Raw genomic sequence first — 21,022 nt, 5'->3', positions numbered from 1 at the left:
CTCCTCCCAGAAGCCCCTGCCCCTCTGCCCTGAGACCTCAACAGCCCACACACACTGTACCAACTCCCGAGAACAAACATGACGCTGAGAGGGATGTCAGCTGTGCCGCAGACTGGCTCACACCTGGCTCGCGGCACCGGCTCTGTTGAAAAGATTCCCTCTCATCAACACTGTAGGGAAACCCAAACTTAGGGCCCTTACCCGACTCAAAAAGCAGCACAGACCTAGAGTTCTCCCCAGCCTTTTGTAAGACAGTGATGTGGGCAAGCTGAATACACATCGGCACTCAATCTTTTACCTATTAACTACAATCCCAATCACTAACATGAAGCACCGTGTATGTGTATAAAGCATATGTAACTGTGTATATACAAAACTGTATGTAAATACTAAACATATACACAAACACAAATCTCTAGCTCTGGCCACTGAAAGGTCAAGAAATAATGGCAGATGGCACTTATATTTTGGTTTTTAAATCCCTGTCCCAACTAAAAGATACAGGCCTCCTTGCATAAATGTAGATTCCAGGTCTGGGGAAAGGAAAGTTCAAGGGAAAATGGAACATCGCCTATGCCACAAAGCTAGAGAGAACTCAAAATGGATGGGGACGCAGCAAAAGGACATAGAAGCCACCTTAAAGGGACCCCACTGTCCAAATGGGACAATTTACACACCAAAAGAATAATGATAGACAATGAGGGAAGATGGCAGAGTAGAAGGACGTGCGCTCACTCCCTCTTGCGAGAACATCAGAATCACAACTAACTGCTGAACAATGATCGACAGGAAGACACTGCAAACTCACCAAAAAGATACCCCACATCCAAAGAAAAAGAAGAAGCCGCAATGAGACGGCAGGAGGGGCGCAATCACAATAAAATCAAATCCCATAACTGCTGGGTGGGTGACTCACAGACCGGAGAACACTTAGACCACAGAAGTCCACCTGCTGGAGTGAAGGTTCTGAGTGCCACGTCAGGCTTCCGAACCTGGGGGTCCGGCAAAGGGAGGAGGCGTTCCTAGAGAATCAGACTTTGAAGCCTAGTGGGAATTGACTGCAGGACTTCAACAGGACTGGGGGAAACAGAGACTCCACTCTTGGAGGGCACACACAAAGTAGTGTGTGCATTGGAACCCAGGGGAAGGAAGGGTAACCCCAGAGGAGACTGAACCAGACCTACCTGCTAGTGTTGGAGGGTCTTCTGCAGAGGCGGGGGGTGGCTGTGGCTCACTGTGGGGACAAGGACACTGGCAATAGAAGTTCTGGGAAGTACTCCTTGGGGTGAGCCCTCCCAGAGTCCGCCATTAGCCCAAACAAAGAGTGGGGCAGGCTCCAGTGTTGGGTCACCTCAGGCCAAACAACCAACAGGGAGGGAACCCAGACCAAAGCATCAGCAGACAAGCAGATTAAAGTTTTACTGAGCTCTGCCCACCAGAGCAACAGCCAGCTCTACCTACCACCAGTCCCTCCCATCAGGAAACTTCCACAAGCCTCCTAGATAGCCTCATCCACCAGAGGGCAGACAGCAGAAGCAAGAACTACAATCCTGCAGCCTGTGGAACAAAAACCACACTCACAGAAAGACAGACAAGATGAAAAGGCAGAGGGCTATGTACCAGATGAAGGAACAAGATAAAACCTCAGAAAAACAACTAAATGAAGTAGAGATAGGCAACCTTCCAGAAAAAGAATTCAGAATAATGATAGTGAAGATGATCCAGGACCTCAGAAAAAGAATGGAGGCAAAGATCGAGGACATGCAAGAAATGTTTAACAAAGATCTAGAAGAATTAAAGAACAAACAAACAGAGATGAACACCACCATAACTGAAATGAAAAATACAGTAGAAGGAGTCAATAGCAGAATAACTGAAGAAGAACGGATAAGTGACCTGGAAGACAGAATGGTAGAAATAACTACCACGGAGCAGAATAAAGAAAAAAGAATGAAAAGAAATGAAGACAGACTAAGAGACCCCTGGGACAACACTAAATGCAACAACATTCACATTATAGGGGTCCCAGAAGGAGAAGAGAGAGAGAAAGGACCCGAGAAAATATTTGAAGAGACTGTAGTCGAAAACTTCCCGAACATGGGAAAGGAAATAGCCACCAAAGTCCAGGAAGCACAGAGGGTCCCATACAGGATAAACCCAAGGAGAAACATGCCGAGACACACAGTAATCAAACTGGTAAAAATTAAAGACAAAGAAAAATGATTGAAAGCAGCAAGGGAAAAATGACAAATAACATACAAGGAAACTCCCATAAGATTAACAGCTGATTTCTCAGCAGAAACTCTACAAGCCAGAAGGGAGTAGCATGATGTATTTAAAGTGATGAAAGGGAAGAACCTACAAGCAAGATTACTCGAGCTGGCAAGGATGTCATTCAGATTTGATGGAGAAATCAAAAGCTTTACAGACAAGCAAAAGCTAAGAGAATTCAGCACCACCAAACCAGCTCTACAACAAATGCCAAAGGAACTTCTCTAAATGGGAAACACAAGAGAAGAAAAGGACCTACAAAAACAAACCCAAAACAATTAAGAAAATGGTAATAAGAACATACATATTGATAATTACCTTAAACATGAATGGATTAAGTGCTCCAAACAAAAGACACAGGCTCGCTGAATGGATACAAAAATAAGACCCATATATATATGTTGTCTACAAGAGACCCACTTCAGACCTAGGGTCACATACAGACTGAAAGTGAGGGAATGGAAAAAGATATTCTATGCAAATAGAAATCAAAAGAAAGCTGGAGTAGCAATACTCATATTAGATAAAATAGACTTTAAAATAAAGAACGTTACAAGAGACAAGGAAGGACACTACATAATGATCAAGGGATCAATCCAAGTAGAAGATATAACAATTATAAATATATATGCACCTAACATAGGAGCACCTCAATACATAAGGCAACTGCTAACAGCTATAAAAGAGGAAATCGACAGTAACACAATAATAGTGGGGGACTATAACACCTCACTTACACCAATGGACAGATCATCCAAAATGAAAATTAGTAAGTAAACACAAGCTTTAAATGACACAACAGACCAGATAGATTTAATTGATATTTATAGGACATTCCATCCAAAAACAGCAGATTACACTTTCTTCTCAAGTGCGCATGGAACATTCTCCAGGATAGATCACATCTTGGGTCACAAATCAAGCCTCAGTAAATTTAAGAAAACTGAAATCATATCAAGCATCTTTTCTGACCACAACGCTATGAGATTAGAAATCAATTCCAGGGGAAAAAAAACGTAAAAAGCACAAACACATGGAGGCTAAACAATACATTACTAAATAACCAAGAGATCACTGAAAAAAATCAAAGAGGAAATTTAAAAAAACCAAGAGACAAAAGACAATGAAAACACGACAATCCAAAACCTATGGGATGCAGCAAAAGCAGTTCTAAGAGAGAAGTTTATAGCTATACAAGCCTACCTCACAAAACAAGAAAAATCTCAAATAAACAATCTAACCTCACACCTAAAGGAATTAGAGAAAGAAGAACAAACAAAACCCAAAGTTAGCAGAAGGAAAGAAATCATAAAGATCAGAGCAGAAATAAATGAAACAGAAATAAAGAAAACAATAGCAAAGATCAATAAAACTAAAAGCTGGTTCTTTGAGAAGATAAACAAAATTGATAAACCATTAGGCAGACTCATCAAGAAAAAAAGGGAGAGGACTCAAATCAATAAAATTAGAAATGAAAATTGAGAAGTTACAACAGATACCACAGAAATACAAAGCATCCTAAGACACTACTACAAGCAACTCTATGCCAATAAAATGGACAGCCTGGAAGAAATGGACAAATTCTTAGAGAGGTATAACCTTCCAAGACTGAACCAGGAAGAAACAGAAAATATGAACAGACCAATCACAAGTAATGAAATTGAAACTGTGATTAAAAATCTTCCAACAAACAAAAGTTCAGGACCAGATAGCTTCACAGGTGAATTCTCACAAACATTTAGAGAAGAGCTAACACCCATCCTTCTCAAACTCTTCCAAAAAACTGCAGAGGAAGGAACACTCCCAAACTCATTCTATGAGGCCACCATCACCCTGATACCAAAAACAGACACAGATACTACAAAAAAAGAAAATTACAGACCAATATCACTGATGAATATAGATGGAAAAATCCTCAACAAAATACTAACAAACAGAATCCAACAACACATTAAAAGAATCATACACCATGATCAAGTGGGATTTATCCCAGGGAAGCAAGGATTCTTCAGTATATGCAAATCAATCAACGTGATACACCACATCAACAAACTGAAGAATAAAAACCATATGATCATCTCAATAGATGCAGAGAAAGCTTCTGACAAAATTCAACACCATTTATGATAAAAACTCTCCAGAAAGTGGGCATAGAGGGAACCTACCTCAACATAATAAAGGCCATATACAACGAATCCACAGCAAACATCATTCTCAATGGTCAAAAACTGAAAGCACTTCCTCTAAGATCAGGAACAAGACAAGGATGTCCACTCTCACCACTAGTATTCAAAATAGTTTTGGAAGTCCTAGCCACGGCAATCAAAGAAAAAGAAATAAAAGGAATACAAATTGGAAAAGAAGAAGTAAAACTGTCACTGTTTGCAGATGACATGATACTATACATAGAGAATCCTAAAGATGCCACCAGAAAACTATGAGCTAATCAATGAATTTGGTTGCAGGATACAAAATTAATGCACAGAAATCTCTTGCATTCCTGAACACTAGTGATGAAAAATCTGAAAGAGAAATTAAGGAAACACTCCCATTTATCACTGCAACAAAAAGAATAAAATACCTAGGAATAAACCTACCTAGGGAGACAAAAGACCTGTAGGCACAAAACTATAAGACACTGATGAAAGAAATTAAAGGTGATACCAACAGATGGAGAGATGTAGCATGTTCTTGGATTGGAAGAATCAATATTGTGAAAATGACTATACTACCCAAAGCAATCTACAGATTCAGTGTAATCCCTATCAAATTACCAATGGCATTTTTTTAACAGAACTACAACAAAAAAAATCTTAAAATTTGTATGGAGACACAAAAGACCCCGAACAGTCAAAACAGTTTTCAGGGAAAAAAACGGAGCTAGAGGAATCAGACTCCCTGACTTCAGACTATACTTCAAAGCTACACTAATCAAGACAATATGGTACTGGCACAAAAACAGAAATATAGATCAATGGAACAAGACAGAAAGCCCAGAGATAAACCCATGCACCTATGGTCAACTAATCTACGACAAAGGAGGCAAGGATATACAATGGAGAAAAGACAATCTCTTCAATAACTGGTGCTGGGAAAACTGGACAGCTACACGTAAAAGAATAAAATTAGAATACTCCCTAACACCATACACACAAATAAACCCAAAATGGATTAGAGACCTAAATGTAAGACCAGACACTATAAAACTCTTACAGGAAAACATAGGAAGAACACTCTGACATAAATCACAGCAAGATATTTTTTGATCCACCTCCTCTAGAGTAATGGAAATAAAAACAAAAATTAACAAATGGGACCTAATGAAACTTTAAAGCTTTTTCCCAGCAAAGGAAACCATACACAAGACGAAAAGACAACCCTCAGAATGGGAGAAAATACTTGCAAATGAATCAATGGACAAAGGATTAATCTCCAAAATATATAAACAGGTCATGCAGCTCAATATTAAAAAAACAAACAACGCAATCCAAAAATGGGCAGAAGACCTAAACAGACATTTCTCCAAAGAAGACATACAGATGGCCAAGAAGCACATGAAAAGCTGCTCAAAATCACTGATTATTAGAGAAATGCAAATCAAAACTACAGTGAGGTATCACCTCACACCAGTGAGAATGGGCATCATCAGAAAATCTACAAACAAGAAATGCTGGAGAGGGTGTGAAGAAAAGGGAACCCTCTTGCACTGTTGGTGGGAATGTCAATTGATACAGCCACTATGGAGAACAGTATGGAGGATCCTTAAAAAACTAAAAATAGAATTACCATATGACCCAGCAATCCTACTACTGGGCATATACCCAGAGAAAACCATAATTCAAAATACACATGCATCAATGTTCATTGCAGCACTATTTACAATAGCCAGGACATGGAAGCAACCTAAGTGTCCATCGACAGACAAACGGATAAAGAAGATGTGGTACATATATATATATAATGGAGTACTACTCAGCCATAAAGAGGAACGAAATTGGGTCATTTATAGAGATGTGGATCGATCTAGAGACTGTCATACAGAGTGAAGTCAGAAAAAGAAAAACAAATATCGTATATTAACAAATATATGTGGAACCTAGAAAAATGGTAGAGATGAACCGGTTTGCAGGGCAAAACTTGAGACACAGATGTATAGAACAAACGTATAGACACCAAGGGGGGAAAGCGGAGCAGGGTGGGGCTGGTGGTGTGATGAATTGGGCGATTGGGATTAACATGTATACACTGATGCTTATAAAATGGATAACTAATAAGAACCTGCTATATAAAATAATTTATTTATTTATTTATCAAAAAACAAAACAACGATGACAAATGATTAAACACTGAATAAAAAGCTAATCCATAAGTCTATAGTAACATTAAAATGGGGTAGCAGGGGAGTAGAGAAGTATTTCTTTTCTTTTTTTTTTTTTTTTTTTTTGTGGTACGCGGGCCTCTCACTGTTGTGGCCTCTTCCATTGCGGAGCACAGGCTCCGGACACACAGGCTCAGCGGCCATGGCTCACGGGCCCAGCCGCTCAGCGGCATGTGGTATCTTCCCGGGCCAGGGCACGAACCCATGTCCCCTAGCATTGGCAGGCGGATTCTCAACCACTGCGCTACCAGGGAAGCCCGAGAAGTATTTCTTTAATAGAAGTAATACGTTAGTCAGATTGATACAATTAGAAAAACACCCTCTGATGACCACCAACATCATCATGGATTCAGCAAGGATCATCAGTGGTGCCCGAATCCCTACAGAAGAGTCTTATGGAGAACAGGATTCCCGCAGGGTGCCCGACAGCTTCTTCACTACAAGGACCCTAAGGCAGAGACCGGCAGACACTGTCTTTACCGCGTTGTCACTCTAGGGAGCCCCGTCATGGGCCTGTGCCTTCCCACTCCATCAGGTCGCCTATGTGCTCTTCTTGCCAAGACATTTACCCTGAAACTAGTGAGAAAACCACCAGACCCATCCAGAGTGTGGGCATTCTACAAGACAGCTGGAGCACACAACCTGCTGATGTGTCCCTGCGAGGAAGGGTAAAACAGGTGGGGGGATAGCTCTAGAATAAAGGGGACAGAACTAAACGCGATACATGATCCTTGGCCAGCCCTGGATTTGAGTGTGGGATACGGCGGTAAAAGAATTGCTGAGAAAACCAGGAAAATATGAACATGACTGTACATTAGCTAATAGTATTAGACCGACATTAAATTTCTTCGTTGTGGTAATCGCATTGTGGTTATGAGACTTTATCCTAATTTTCAGGAAATTTATACTAAATTGTTTTAGGAAGAAAAAGCCAGAATATCCATAACTTGCTTTCAAACAGTTCAGAGGGAAAAACAAGTATAGATAAATACTTGAAAATGGAGGAAAGGGCCTTCCCTGGAGGCACAATGGTTGAGAATCCACCTGCCAAGGAAGGGGACATGGGTTCGAGCCCTGGTCCAGGAAGATCCTATATGCCGTGGAACAACTAAGCCCGTGCACCACAACTACTGAGCTTGCGCTCTAGAGCCTGTGCTCCGCAACAAGAGAAGCCACCGCAATGAGAAGCCTGCGCACTGCAACGAAGAGTAGCCCCCGCTCCCCACAACTAGAGAAAGCCCGTGCGCAGCAACGAAGACCCAACGCAGCCAAAAATAAATAAATAAATTTATTTTTTTAAAAAAAGAAAATGGAGGAAAAGTCATGTATTTATGATATCAAAATGATATGATATCTGGGACATGCTTCAGAATAATCACGGGAAGAGAAGTAAAGGCACAAGTGAAAAAAGCCTGAGTGCCTGGTAATCAGCGCTAATGGTGAGAGAAGGCAGGTAGAGGTGCACTGTGCTATTCACTTGACTTCCGAGGTCTGAGTAGGAGCCTCCCTGCTCTGCATGCAAACTCGCCAACGGTTCACTTTCCCATGTGCAGTGAACTGACCTGTATTACTTGCATTTTTAGCAGCTTCCAAGGAATCTGAAGGAACCCCATCTGAAAAACTAAAACAATATATTTAAAAAGTATTACTCTAAAAAAAGTTTCACAGATAAACAGCACAAGGGCGTTTTTCTTATTTAACATATTAAGAGGTGTCTCCACAGTAACTTCAGATTTGAGCAGAAGACAACTACAGACACACACGTTACCTATGAAATACTTTCCTCACCGTTATTAAAAAAAGCCGCCTTGCCAAGCTGTTAGGACACAGTGCCCACAGTGGCTCTGTGGGACAGCCACACAAAGTCTCTAAAAACACAAAGGTTTTTAGTATCAATATATGACACACTTTTCACATCTAAAGCAAGTTCTTTATGGGCTCAAAAACAGAGGGAAAAAAAGCCATCGGCTAGAGCACCTAATGATGTTTACAGAAATAAGGCTTGCCTCTTGCTCACCAACTAAAATTTAAACTCCAATAAACGAAGTCCATTTTGGCTTACCTGTTATCTGCCATCTGAATGTTTTTATCTCCTACAAATTAAAAAAGAATTAACATTACTAAATATTCACAAACAAAAAAAATTTCAAATGTACTCTTCACAGTGATTTTCAGTGGGGGATGAGGACCTCGTATGGAGGGGCAGGAAGGACTGTTCTGGGGTGACGGAAATGTCAAGACCTTGAATGGGGTACTGGTTACTTGGATATACACACTTGTCAAAACTCATCAAATTAAAAACGTACACGCCTTTCAGTGCAAGCACATTTACTCATAAAAAATTTCTCTTGTTGGCACTAAAATGACCAGACTTCAGAATAAAGACAATTCATCAATTTTAACTTACCTTACGTCTATAACAGAAACAGGAACATTTATTTATGCTAGACCAATTATTTTAGAGCAATTCAAAGAATTTACTGGTGCTCACATTGTCTTTCAAACCCTAACTCACAGAATGATTTTAAAATTTTGTTTATTCTGTATGTTCTACTACTTCTACACTGAAGATGCAGTACTTGTGTAAAAACATCATGTAATACACTCAATTATGATCCCACTTTTACAAGAGACATATAAAAAAAGATTATCTCCAGACTAGGTGACTTTCTACCTATAAATATTAAAGGTGGGTTCTAAGACATTTATGACTTAAATAGAACTTGATATTAGTACAATTTCAAAGCCCTATCTAAATGCAGAGCTAAAAACAGTCAGGTTTGGTTATCACTTTTCCTTAGTCCTAGATGTAGTAAATTCACTTCAGATCCCCCTCTGAAGAGTGGTTTCAGGCTGACAACTGGTCGATGACTCATTCTTAGGTATCTGAGCAAAGTCCAAACCCCTTAATCAGTGCTTCAGGGTCAAAGAGAACAATAATGCCTCACAGTCAGGAAATATAGCTCCAGTTGGAATTTATGAACTACAATTGTTTTAAGCGCATCTTTCTCAGGTAATTGTTTCAAAATAAAACACTGTAATTACTTTAAAAATTCGAAATACTACATAAATGTTACATTATCTTTTTCAAAAAGCTAAATGATTTAAGGAAACAAATGAAAATCAGGAGAGGAAAAACCCTCCAACGGTCCCCATCACCTTCTGCTGAGTCCAAAGTCACTCCACACAGAAACCCGAATTCCTACACCTCCCAGCTTAGCTCCTCCGCAATCTGCTGCATGCATACAGCCGCACCCAGGCTATTTCCAAGCTTTTTTTAAAAAAAAATATATTTATTTTTGGCCACGTTGGTTCTTAATTGCTGTGTGCAGGTTTCCTCTAGTTGCGGTGAGCGGGGACTACCCTTGGTTGCTGTGCGTGGCCTTCTCATTGCGGTTGTTTCTCTTCTTGTGGAGCGCAGGCTCTAGGCACGTGGGCTTCAGTACTTGTGGCACACAGGCTCAGTAGTTGTGACTCGCAGGCTCTAGAGCGCAGGCTCAGTAGTTGTGGCGAACAGGCTTAGTTGCTCCGCAGCATGTGGTATCTTCCTGGACCAGGGCTTAAACCCATGTCCCTTGCATTGGCAGGCGGATTCTTAACCACTGCACCACCAGGGAAGTCTGAATCTCAAGCTGATATTCTTTTTCATATATTACAAATGCAAAACATGAGACAGGCAGGTCTGTCTTCAAAATAACATCTGATGACATTTTAAGAGCTAATACACTTACCTTTTACCAGTTGTTATATACTGAAGTTTTCCCCCCATGATATACTTCTGATAACATCTACATGAACACACCTTAGTTTACATGGCTTCCCACCCCAAGTGATTCTTTATATGGCAATAGTAGGATTGTGACTGTAGGATTTCTGGGTCAAAGAATAGGAATGGATACTGACACCTACTGCCAAACTGGTTACACACTGAAATCAACTACAATTTGGCTACATAATTAAAGTCTCCATTGTCTAACAATTATGTCCACCAGCACCTACTGTGTAGACCACACACATCAACTGCTCTCTCTTGCAGCAGCTGTCATTGCCAGCTTAACGGACAGAGTCCCACTTTCCCCACCCAATCAAGCCAAACACCTAACTCCAACACCTCCTGTACTAGCAAGGTCCCCATGTGACAGGCAATTTCCCACATTTTATACCCACAGCAACTCTAGCAGGGACGGTGCATCCCCAGTGCACAGAAGAGGACACTGAGGATGGGAAGAGTGAGGTGCCTAACCCAAGGTTACCTGGCTAGTAAGATGAGGACTGGGGTTTCTTTCAACCTTAAAAAAAGGAGGTAAACTAAGGCAAACTCCAGTTACCAGAAATAGAGTTTATTTGGGAACAGCAGAGAAAGTGCAATTTGGGACACACATACTGAAGTGAGCTACAGGTGAGTTCACTGAAGGCTTGGGGTTGGGGGGGTTGCTTCTTTGGACAAAGAGTACAAACGGGGAAAATCCAATTAGGGACCATGCAGCAAGTGGTTCCAAGATGTGGAGAGATTCCTGGCAGATGCTCACTGGTTGGAGGATAAATTTTGATCTCTAGTAAATCAAGCATTTATGGGAAATCAGTCCCACCATCTTTGTTTTCTGAAGGTACATGTTTTCTGAGGGTGCATGCGAAAGAGATTCTCCATTTCACATCCTTCCGTTCCATTTTAGATTAAAATCCTTTCACATTCCCCCCTTTTGATTAAACTTTCATAAAAAGCACTGCTCATCAGTCTTACTGCGTGGGTATCTCACTTAGTCAGAGGCACCATTAGCTGCACGTGGATTATGGGTCTCTCGGAGCTGAGGAGGACCATCCTCAGATGTCTCATCCCACGGAAGAGGAAAACAGCAAGCAGATACTTGGCCTCATTTGAACAAAACAACTGAGAAATGGGGAAGCTCAGTTACATTCCTCTGACGTGGTCAGTTCAGTTTCCATGGTCAGCTGAGCTTCAGGATAAGCCTTTATTCTGTAGTTACACACAGGAAAAAGAACTTTATTTTGTACATACATCTGGGAGAAAGACATTTGCCTGCTGAACAAAACAGGAGAAATTTAACCATGTGGATTATACCCATGGCTAGAAGCCCAATTATAGCTACTGACTAGAATAAACTTCTCAACCTGTTTCCCCAGCTGCCTATATTTAATAGGTCAAAAATGGCCCAGGTCCCAGGGGTATGGCCTATTTCAGTTAATAGTTTGATATTATCTTCCATTATTTTTATTATTTTTTAAAATTAATTTATTTTTGGCTGCATTGGGTCTTCGTTGCTGCATGTGGGCTTTCTCTAGCTGTGGTGAGCAGGGTCTACTCTTTGTTGTAGTGCATGGGCTTCTCATTGCGGTGGCCTCTCTTGTTGCAGAGCATGGGCTCCAGGCGCACGGGCTTCAGTAGTTGTGGCACGTGGGCTTAGTTGCTCCATGGCATGTGGGATCTTCCCGGACCAGGGCTCGAAACCGTGTCCCCTGCATTGGCAGGCAGATTCTTAACCACTGAGCCACCAGTGAAGCCCTCTTTCACTACTTTCAGTTCTTGTGTTACTTTTCCCGATTTGTTAACATAAAAACAGCATTCTTGGGACCAGGGAAGTCCCAAGACTTCTGAGCCTGCGCTCTAGAGCCACAAATACCGAGCCTGCGCTCTAGAGCCCTGTAGCCACAACTACTGAGCCTGTGTGCCACAACTACTGAAGCCCACACACCTAGAGCCCATGCTCCACAACGAGAAGCCACTGCTATGAGAAGCCCGTGCAAGGCAACAAAGAGTAGCCCCTACTCGCCGCAACTAAAGAAAGCCCGCGTGCAGCAACGAAGACCCAACACAACCAAAAATAAATAAAATTTTAAAAAACAAACAAAAAAACCCCCAAAAAACCCCAGCGTTCTTCCTCAAGCAGGGCACAGGTTACCCCATGCTATGCAGTGTGGAGGTTTTGGGCTCTGCAGTTTTGTAAGACAACTTCTGCTAGGCCATCTACTTGGGTTTGTTGATATTCAAAAGCTCTGACACAAGCATTAAGGTAGTAGCCATGAATCTGAAGAGATTCTTAACTGCCTTTTCAAGTTCTGCTACTCCAACCCAAGGGAAAAAGTCCAAAGAGCAGATCCCTTCCTATCTACTATGAGCGTATCTGTAGGCATCCAAACAAAATTGTATCCATCCCAGCTACGATGTGCTCTCTCAAGATGCGAGGAGAAAGAACCCAGATTGGGCCCAAGGGCGATGGAAGGCAGGGTTTTCCCAACTTCAGCACCAGGAGTGAGGACAATGGCTCCAAGCGTACTTCCCATTTAGAGCAAGTGCGGAGTATGCATTTCTTCCACACAGGAAGAAATAACCAGTGTTTTCTAAAGACAGCATATATTCTTTTCCTGGAATAAAAGAGATCTCATGATCAAAATCAGTCATTTATACACAACGCATGGTTAAGTGGTTCTGTTTAGCACAGTGAGGATAGTTAGAGGAATATCTTAGATTTCAACATATTTGGAGTAACAGGTGAGTTTGATTACTGTGGGTGAGGTTCTGATGGAGGCTGGGGATTTTCCAGGGACAAGCTAGGGTGAATTAGTTCCTACCACTCAACAGATTTCTGATCAGTTCCCCATGAGGCACCACTGAAGAAAGCACATCAGCTTTCCATTCCCTGTATCATTAAAATTTTCATTACCCCACCAAAGAGATACATGCTGGAGGAGACATCAGTCTCCTAGATTCCAGTGGGGAACGAACCCATGACCATCTGAATCACATACAAGTGTTACAAGGGTGCAGGAGGTAGCCTAGAGATTCACCAGTCCCATTAATGCTTCTGGAACACTGGAAAGCTTTTGGGTAAGAGTCCAGACTTAAGTGAGAGGGATTCCTTTAGGGGTGGGGCACCCAATGGAATCCTGTAATGTCAGGTGCCAATTTAAGTACAGCCACAAAGATGCCAAAGGAAGACCCTGTATCTCTGCCAGACAGGTTTCACCACCCTTCTAAGGATAATGGCCAGGCCTCCAGTTCAGGTTCATCATCACCAGCAATCAGTAAGGTTGGTGGAATGAGAGTTCTTGTAAGGTGGGAGCAAAGGGGTGCATTACAGACAAACGAGATACAGGTGGCAAGGAGGCCAAAGAAAGGACAATTACAACTTTAGCGGCGTGACTTGGTTGAGTGATACAGAATTGGCTGAAACAGGAGGTTTCACAGGCCTGGGCCGGATATCTCTGATCTCTGGAAAGCTGTCTGCTTCAGTCCTTAGAAATTCTTAGCTTTCAGTCTTGAGTTGGGCTGCAGGTCCACTCAGGTTTGGGGTCCTTTTCAAGATGGGACACATGAATCCAGAAGTCTAACTCTGGGAGCTCCGTGGCACAGGGATTAGTCAGTAACACCTGGTAGAAGTCCTTCCAATGTGGGAGGAGAGAGTATGCACAGGTCTCTTCCACTAGTTGAAGTCCCCAGGCTGTAAACTGACATCTTCATCTCCGGGGAGCACACTGTAGAAAGATTGCTCTACTACAGCACGATTATTCTCCATGGATTTTAGACCCCTGCAAATGTGAAGTATGTGCCCTTTTATTAGTTGGGTCAAAGAAAGCAGAGGCTAAATGCTTTGGCCATCCGTGACTATTTCAAAGGGTGAGAATTTATGAATCCCAAATGTGGGTCTAAGACTGAGAAGAACCAGAGCACTACTTTTGGCCAATGTATTTGGAGGGTTTCAACTAACTTAGCCAACCAGCTCTTTACAATTACATTTGCATGAACCAGTCCTGAAGACTGAGGATGATAAGCCTGATGGAAACCATCCAGTAAAGTAGGTCCCCTGGAGTTCCAGGGGCGGGAGAGGTCCTCAAGTGGGAATGATCTTTTCTACAAGGACTTTAGCTATGGAAGAGGGAGTCACCACTACACGGAAACGCTTGAGTCCGACATGAAAACCGTTACTAGAGGATCTTTATACCCATGAGTGGGGGCAACCGTATGAAATCCACTTGCCAGAGCGTTAGCAATCTGGTGAATTAAAATGTCCTGAGGCGGGACAAACAGGCTTCCTTGGGATCAATTTATGACAGGTAGAACAGGCAAGGCAAGTGCTTTTTGTGGTCTTGCTGATGTTTCTCTATCAACATTGATTTATAAAGGTTACCATTTTCTCAGTGGACCAATGGTTTAACTCATGTTCAGTGGTCAATAAGGGGAGTTTTAGATTTTCTGGCAGAACCAGCTTATTACTGGGTTCAAACCAGAGCCCCTTTTCTTCATGGGTCTAACAGCCAGCCTTTCAGATTTCCAGTTGTGCTTTTCTCTTTCAGAGGCCAGCTGTTATCCTCCCCTGGCTAGTTCTCTTAGGTCTTTGCAGGGGGAAGAGCCTTTTGGACCATGACGGAGGCTTGGTCTATGGGTATCACAAAGGAAGTGTTTTTTTTGCAGAGGTATCAGGGAGGTGGTTTCCTTCGGCTTCCAGTGAATCAGACTTGCAATGCCCAGGCCCTTTAATGATAGCTAGAGCTGCCGGCAGCAGTATGGTGTCCAACAGACTGTGGGCATAAGGGCCATTATTAATTTTATCTCCACTGGGAGTAAGGAAACCCTGCTGTTTCCATAACATTCCAAAGTACTGCACCACTCTACAAAGGCATACTATCAGTAAAGAGGTGTGCTGTCTTGCCTTTGACTAAAATGCATGTTTGTATGAGGGTATACAAGCAGACCTCCAAGGTACTACAGGTTTGGTTCCAGACTACTGCAGTAAAGCAAGTATCGCACTAAAGCAAGTCACATGAACTTTCTGGTTTCCCAGTGCATATAAATGTTTACATTATATGGCAGTTTGTTGAGTGTGCGATAGCATTATATCTTAGAATACAATGTACATACCTTAATTTAAAAATACTTTATTGCTAAAAAACGGTAACCATCATCTGAGTCTTCAGCAAGTTGTAGTAACATCAAAGATCACTGATTACAGATCACTATAACAACTACAATAATACTGTGAGAATTACCACAATGCCACAGACACATGAAGCGAGCAAAGGCTGCTGGGAAAATGGCGCTGACCGATGCTGACACAGGGTTGTCACAAACCTTCAATTTACAAAAAAAAACCCACAATATCTGCGAAGCACAACAAAATAAGGTGCGCCTGTATAATTCAGCTTGTTGAGCTGAAGCAGCCAAAGTTAGGGCTGCAGCCTCAATAATCTCACATACCCAGCACAAAATTTACCATTCTCATTTTTCAGGTAAGAGCCATTAGTAAACCACATAAGATCAGGATTCATCAAGGAGGTTTCTTGTAAGTAGTCATGAGGTGTCATCATGACACCATCAAAGTCAGAGTCATGGGGAATTTTATCAGTGGAGGAGGGAAGATAGGTTGCAGGGTTGAGACTGTTACACTGAATGGGAGTGATACGGGCGCAGCGAGTAAGAAGATTTCAAAGGGGGGTAAAATGGCTTGCTGAAAGGTGTTGAGTGTGGTGTGAACTCCAGAGAGCCTCAACGGTATGAGGTGCAAAGATGGTAGCCTTTACTAAGATAAGAGGGCAGCAGCAGGCATAGCTCTAAGCCATGCTGTATGCTCAGGCCAGGGATCTAACTGTTGGCTGTAGTAACCCAGGGGTCAGTGACAGCCCCATATTTTGGGGTAAATATCCCGAGGGCATTCCCTTCCTTCTCATATACAATAAGGAAAAGGGTAGCTGATAATCTGGGTATTCAAGGGTCTGTGGATTTATTAAACTTTCCTTCAAAGGCTAAATGATCTTGGTCATCCCAAACAAAGAGGTCAGGTTTGCTGTTCTTTAGAAAGGCATATAGGGTGACTTCCCCGGTGGTCCAGTTGTTAAGACTCCAGGCTCCCACTGGAGCGGGCCCGGGTTCAATCTCTGGTCGGGGAACTAAGATCCCACGTGCCGTGTGGCACAGCCAACAACAAAAGGGGGCATGTGGGGGCCAGAATCATTAAAGGAAAGTCCGAATCCAAATTGCAGTCTTTCCTTCAAGACCTTATATCCCTTAATGGCTAAGATTTTTTAACAGGTGAACAATGTCTTTGTGGAAATTTTGGGAGGGCGAGCAAAGAAGCAAATCATCTACTTATTACAGTAAGGTGGTGCCTCCAGAGAATTCTATGTCATTTAAGTCAGCCTTTAAAATCTGTCAGAAGAGGAACCTCAGTAAAGCCCTGACACATGACTGTCCAGGTATATTGTTGTCCTTCCCAGGTAAAGGCAAAAAGATATTGACTATTTATCAACAGGAATACTAAAAAAACATACTGCCTAAGTCGACCACAGTGAAAAAGCTGCTTCCAGTAGAGATGAACACCGGCAGCACGTGGGGATTACAGGTAACAGGGTGGCAAGGAATTACAGTGCTGTTTATTGCCAAAGGTCCTGCACTAATCTCCCTCCTTGGCTGTTGGGTTTTTTACAGGTAAGACAGGGCTATTACAAGGACTAGTGCAAGGGACAAAAGAGTCCTTGGGCCTTACAGTCTTCTACGATAGAACTTATGTCCTGGAAGACTTCTTTATTTATAGGGTATTGTACGTCTTAATAGGAGAGGCACTATGAATTCTGCCTATGTCTGTTGAGGATTCTGCCCAAAGAGTATGGGGGAGAGGTACCTGGTTAATAGTGGGGTAAGTCCAAAGCTTGGTCTTCTTAGCTTTCCAAAGGAATTAAGGCAAAAAGGGGTTTAATCTTCCTAAGTGTTTACTTGAACTGAAGGAATACTTCTCCCTTTTGAGAGAAAAAGGCCCCAGACAAAAAGGTAAGGGCTGGGAAACAGGGACACGTTGCAGTGTGAGGTGCCCACTATTGGAACATATGTAATACTGTGAGTAAGGAACTGTTTTGCTGTAGTTAGGCTGGGCGCTGACAGAGCAGACCCTGTGCCAATTAATACTATAAGGAACTTGTCTCTGATCTAGAGAAGAGTCTTCCCCAAGCTATTTAATGGACGGACAGGGAATAGTCCCTGTGTGTCCTCTGAGTCACATCCTTGGGGTGGGTTTGGCTGTTGGTTCTTGGAGGGTTGCAAGTGTTTGGATTTCAATTTATAGCAATCCTTTCTCCAACAGCCAGATCTGCTTTGAGTCTGGATTTCAATTTATAGCAATCCTTTTTCCAACTGCCAGATTTGCTTTGAGTCTCCATCTGCGGGAATTGTCTTTCTTTTGGTGTCATCTTCTGGGGTACGAGCCAATTGAGTGGCCAAAGTGACAAGATCAGGGTAGACATTGTCTCCCATTCTATACAGGTTCTTTTGACTAACAGGGTTAAGTCCTTGGTTAGATCATTTACAAACGTGGAATTAAAAGCCACCTGGGTGGATTCAGCATCTGCGGGAAGCCTGAAATTTTCCTTGAAAACAATCTGGAGCCTGCTCTAACAGTTATGGACAGATAAGCAGGCTTTTGGGTGCATGCCTGAATCTTATTCCAGTCCATGGACTTGGGCAAGGCTCTAGGGATGGCTTCATGTAGGCTTTTGGCTGTACTGCCAGCCTGATCATAAAAGGGCTGGGGTTGGTTTCGTTTAAGCCTAAGAGATCGGACTTCCCCAGTGGCGCAGTGGTTGGGAATCTGCCTGCCAATGCAGGGGACACAGGTTCGAGCCCTGGTCCGGGAAGATCCCACATGCCGTGGAGCAACTAAGCCCGAGGACCACAACTACTGAGCCTGTGCTCCAGAGCCCGCAAGCCATGACTACTGAAGCCCACAGGCCACAACTACTGAAGGCCGCGTGCCTAGAGGCGTGCTCTGCAACAAGAGAAGCCACTACAACAAGAAGCCCACGCACCTCAAGGAAGACCCAACACAGCCAAAAATAAATTAAAAAAAAAAAAAAAAAAGAATCCGCCTGCCAATGCAGGGGACTCGGGTTCAATCCCTGGGTCTTGGAAGATCCCACATGCCATGGAGCAACTAAGCCCATGTGCCACAACTAATGAGCCTGCATGCTGCAACTACTGAAGCCTGCGCTCTGTAACAAGAGAAGCCACCGCAATGAAAAGCTCGCACACCACAACAAAGAGCAGCCCCCGCTCAGAGCAACGAAGACCCAACACAGCCAAAACTTAATTAATTAATTAAAAATAAATAAATAAATCAAAATTTAAATTGGAGGGTGGGGGGGAAGCCTAACAGATGGTTCAGGGTTTTCTCAACTGGCTATTTTAGTCCAGTGCTGGGCTTGACTTATTTTAGACAAGCATGTGGACTGTTTGATAGAGATTGGAGGGACCAAGCTGGTAAATCAGGGTTACGATACTGAATTCCTCACCAAATCTATGAGGATCCACGTTACCTTGGGAAAGTCCTTATAGCTCTAAGCCTTTTTTTTTTTTTTAAAGATATCCTTGATGTGGACCATTTTTAAAGTCTTTACTGAATTTGCTACAATACTGCTCCTGTCTTATGCTTTTCGGTTTTTTGGCCACAAGGCATGTAGGATCTTAGCTCCCCGACCAGGGGTAGAACTCGTGCCCCCTCTGCATGAAGGTGAAGTCTTAACCACTGGACCGCCAGGGAAGTCCCTAGCCCGAAGCTTGACCTTTGCCCATGGGGCACAGGAAGTTTGCTATGGTTTAGCAGGATCCTCAGAAGGTCTAATTTTGAAAGGGAAGTTTTAATGGGCTTGGCAGGTAAGGGTTCAGTGACAGGAAAGAAAGGAAGTTCAGAGAGAGGGGAGGGATAAGGAGGCAGCAAACAGAGAGATACAAAGGAGATGGAGCAATAAGGGTAGGAGGGACCTCAGCTCACATCAAGAAAGAGGCCAGTAACATTTTAAAAATCCACCTTTAGCTGCTTATTTGCTTCAATTTGGAAACGGTATTTGGTAAGGAGGCAATTTTATAATCATGAACCCATTTAGAAGCCTCCAGATAACAATTAAAATAACTACCCTATGTGGATGGTTTAATCTGGTAACCATGGTCTTCTAACTTGGTTGGGAGAAAAACAAGCTTGGGGACATAAAAGGTTCCTTGTAACGGCCACTGAAGTTCTAAGTTATCCTTCATAAGACTGGTCCATTTAGTCAAAAATGTCTATGAGGAAAGATCATAATAAAAAACATCAGATGGGACTTCCCTGGTGGTGCAGTGGTTAAGAGTCCACCTGCCAACACAGGGGACACGGGTTCGATACCTCGTCCAGGAAGATCCCACATGCCGTGGAGCAACTAAGCCCGTGTGCCACAACTACTGAGCCTGCACTCTAGAGCCCGCAAGCCCCAACTATTGAGCCTACGTGCCACAACTACTGAAGCCCGCGCGTCCTAGAGCCTGTGCTCTGCAACAAGTGAAGCCACCACATTGCAGTGAAGAGTAGCCCCCGCTCACCGCAACTAGAGAAAGCCCACGCACAGCAACGAAGACCCAGTGCAGCCCAAAATTAATTAATTAATTAAATTTAAAACACCACAGAGGGACTCCCCAGGTGGCGCAGTGTTTAAAACTCCGCGCTCCCAATGCAGGGGGCCCAGGTTCGATCCCCCGTCCGGGAACTAGATCCCACATGCATGCCACAACTAAGGAGCCTGCCTGCCGCAACCAGTGCAACCAAGTAAATAAATAAATATTTAAAACAGACAAACAAACAAAAACACATCAGAGTTCCCGAAGGGAGCTACCTTTAAAACATTTAGATGACTGGTATCCCATTGTTGGATTCAGAACAAAAGAGTACTCGCCAGAAGGACAATCTGTCCCTATCCAGATCCCAAATAAAGCTGGAGAGCTCAACCAAAACGAGGGAGCTTGAGATCCAAGAGGAGACTTGCCTAACCAAGTTACGGCAACTTGCAAAAGTGAAGAGCACAAAGGGCTCAAGTGTGGGTACCTTGCTCAACTCTGGGGGTTGCCGCTCCTTGGTGGGTATCTCCTTTGGATCCCACTTCTGACACCACATAATGACAACCTAAAAGAAGGGAGGTAAACTGAGGCAAGCTCAAGTTACCAGAAATCGAGTTGATTTGGGAATAGCAGAAGAACTGCAATCTGGGACACGCTGAACCACAGTGAGCGAGAGCTGAGCCTGAAGGGTTACGGCAGGTTTGCTTTTACAGGCAAAGAGTGCAAAAGGGTAAAACCCAGTTAGGAGCCACGCAGCAAGTTCAGTGACTTGAAGATGGAGAGAGATTCTTGGCAGACACTCACTGGTTAGAGGATAAGCCTCAATCTTCTGTAAAGCAGGCAATTTTGGGAAATCAGTCTCACAGTCTTCAACTTTCATTTTCCTAAGGATGCATGCATGAGAGCTACCTGTTCATATCCTTTGGTTCCATTTTAGATTAAAATCCGTTCACATTCAGATCCAGACCCTCTTGACCTTTCCCTACCACCACCAACCACTTCACTCCCTG

General features: G+C 42.9%; 1 protein-coding gene across 11 annotated transcripts in view; it reads right to left on the bottom strand.

Moving 5' to 3' along the window:
• Nucleotides 1–21,022, bottom strand: part of NAP1L4 (nucleosome assembly protein 1 like 4) — a 60,104-nt gene that overhangs the window by 31,274 nt on the left and 7,808 nt on the right. For 8 of the 11 annotated variants that reach the window (XM_067037828.1, XM_059070210.2, XM_067037835.1 and 5 more), the window contains exons 2-3: nucleotides 8,712–8,742; nucleotides 8,212–8,270 (exon numbers count right to left, since the gene is read on the bottom strand). In XM_067037828.1, coding sequence (XP_066893929.1) covers nucleotides 8,212–8,270; nucleotides 8,712–8,725 — 73 coding nt within the window. In that variant the 5' untranslated portion in view covers nucleotides 8,726–8,742. Of the gene's footprint in view, nucleotides 1–1,184; nucleotides 1,235–8,211; nucleotides 8,271–8,711; nucleotides 8,743–21,022 lie in introns of all 11 variants that reach the window. The other 3 variants (XM_067037831.1, XM_067037833.1, XM_067037832.1) reach the window with 1 other exon arrangement.

The sequence above is a fragment of the Kogia breviceps genome, chromosome 7 (assembly GCF_026419965.1).
Source record: "Kogia breviceps isolate mKogBre1 chromosome 7, mKogBre1 haplotype 1, whole genome shotgun sequence".
In the NCBI taxonomy this organism is placed as follows: Eukaryota; Metazoa; Chordata; class Mammalia; order Artiodactyla; family Physeteridae; genus Kogia; species Kogia breviceps.
This window is presented reverse-complemented; position numbering and strand designations above follow the sequence as displayed.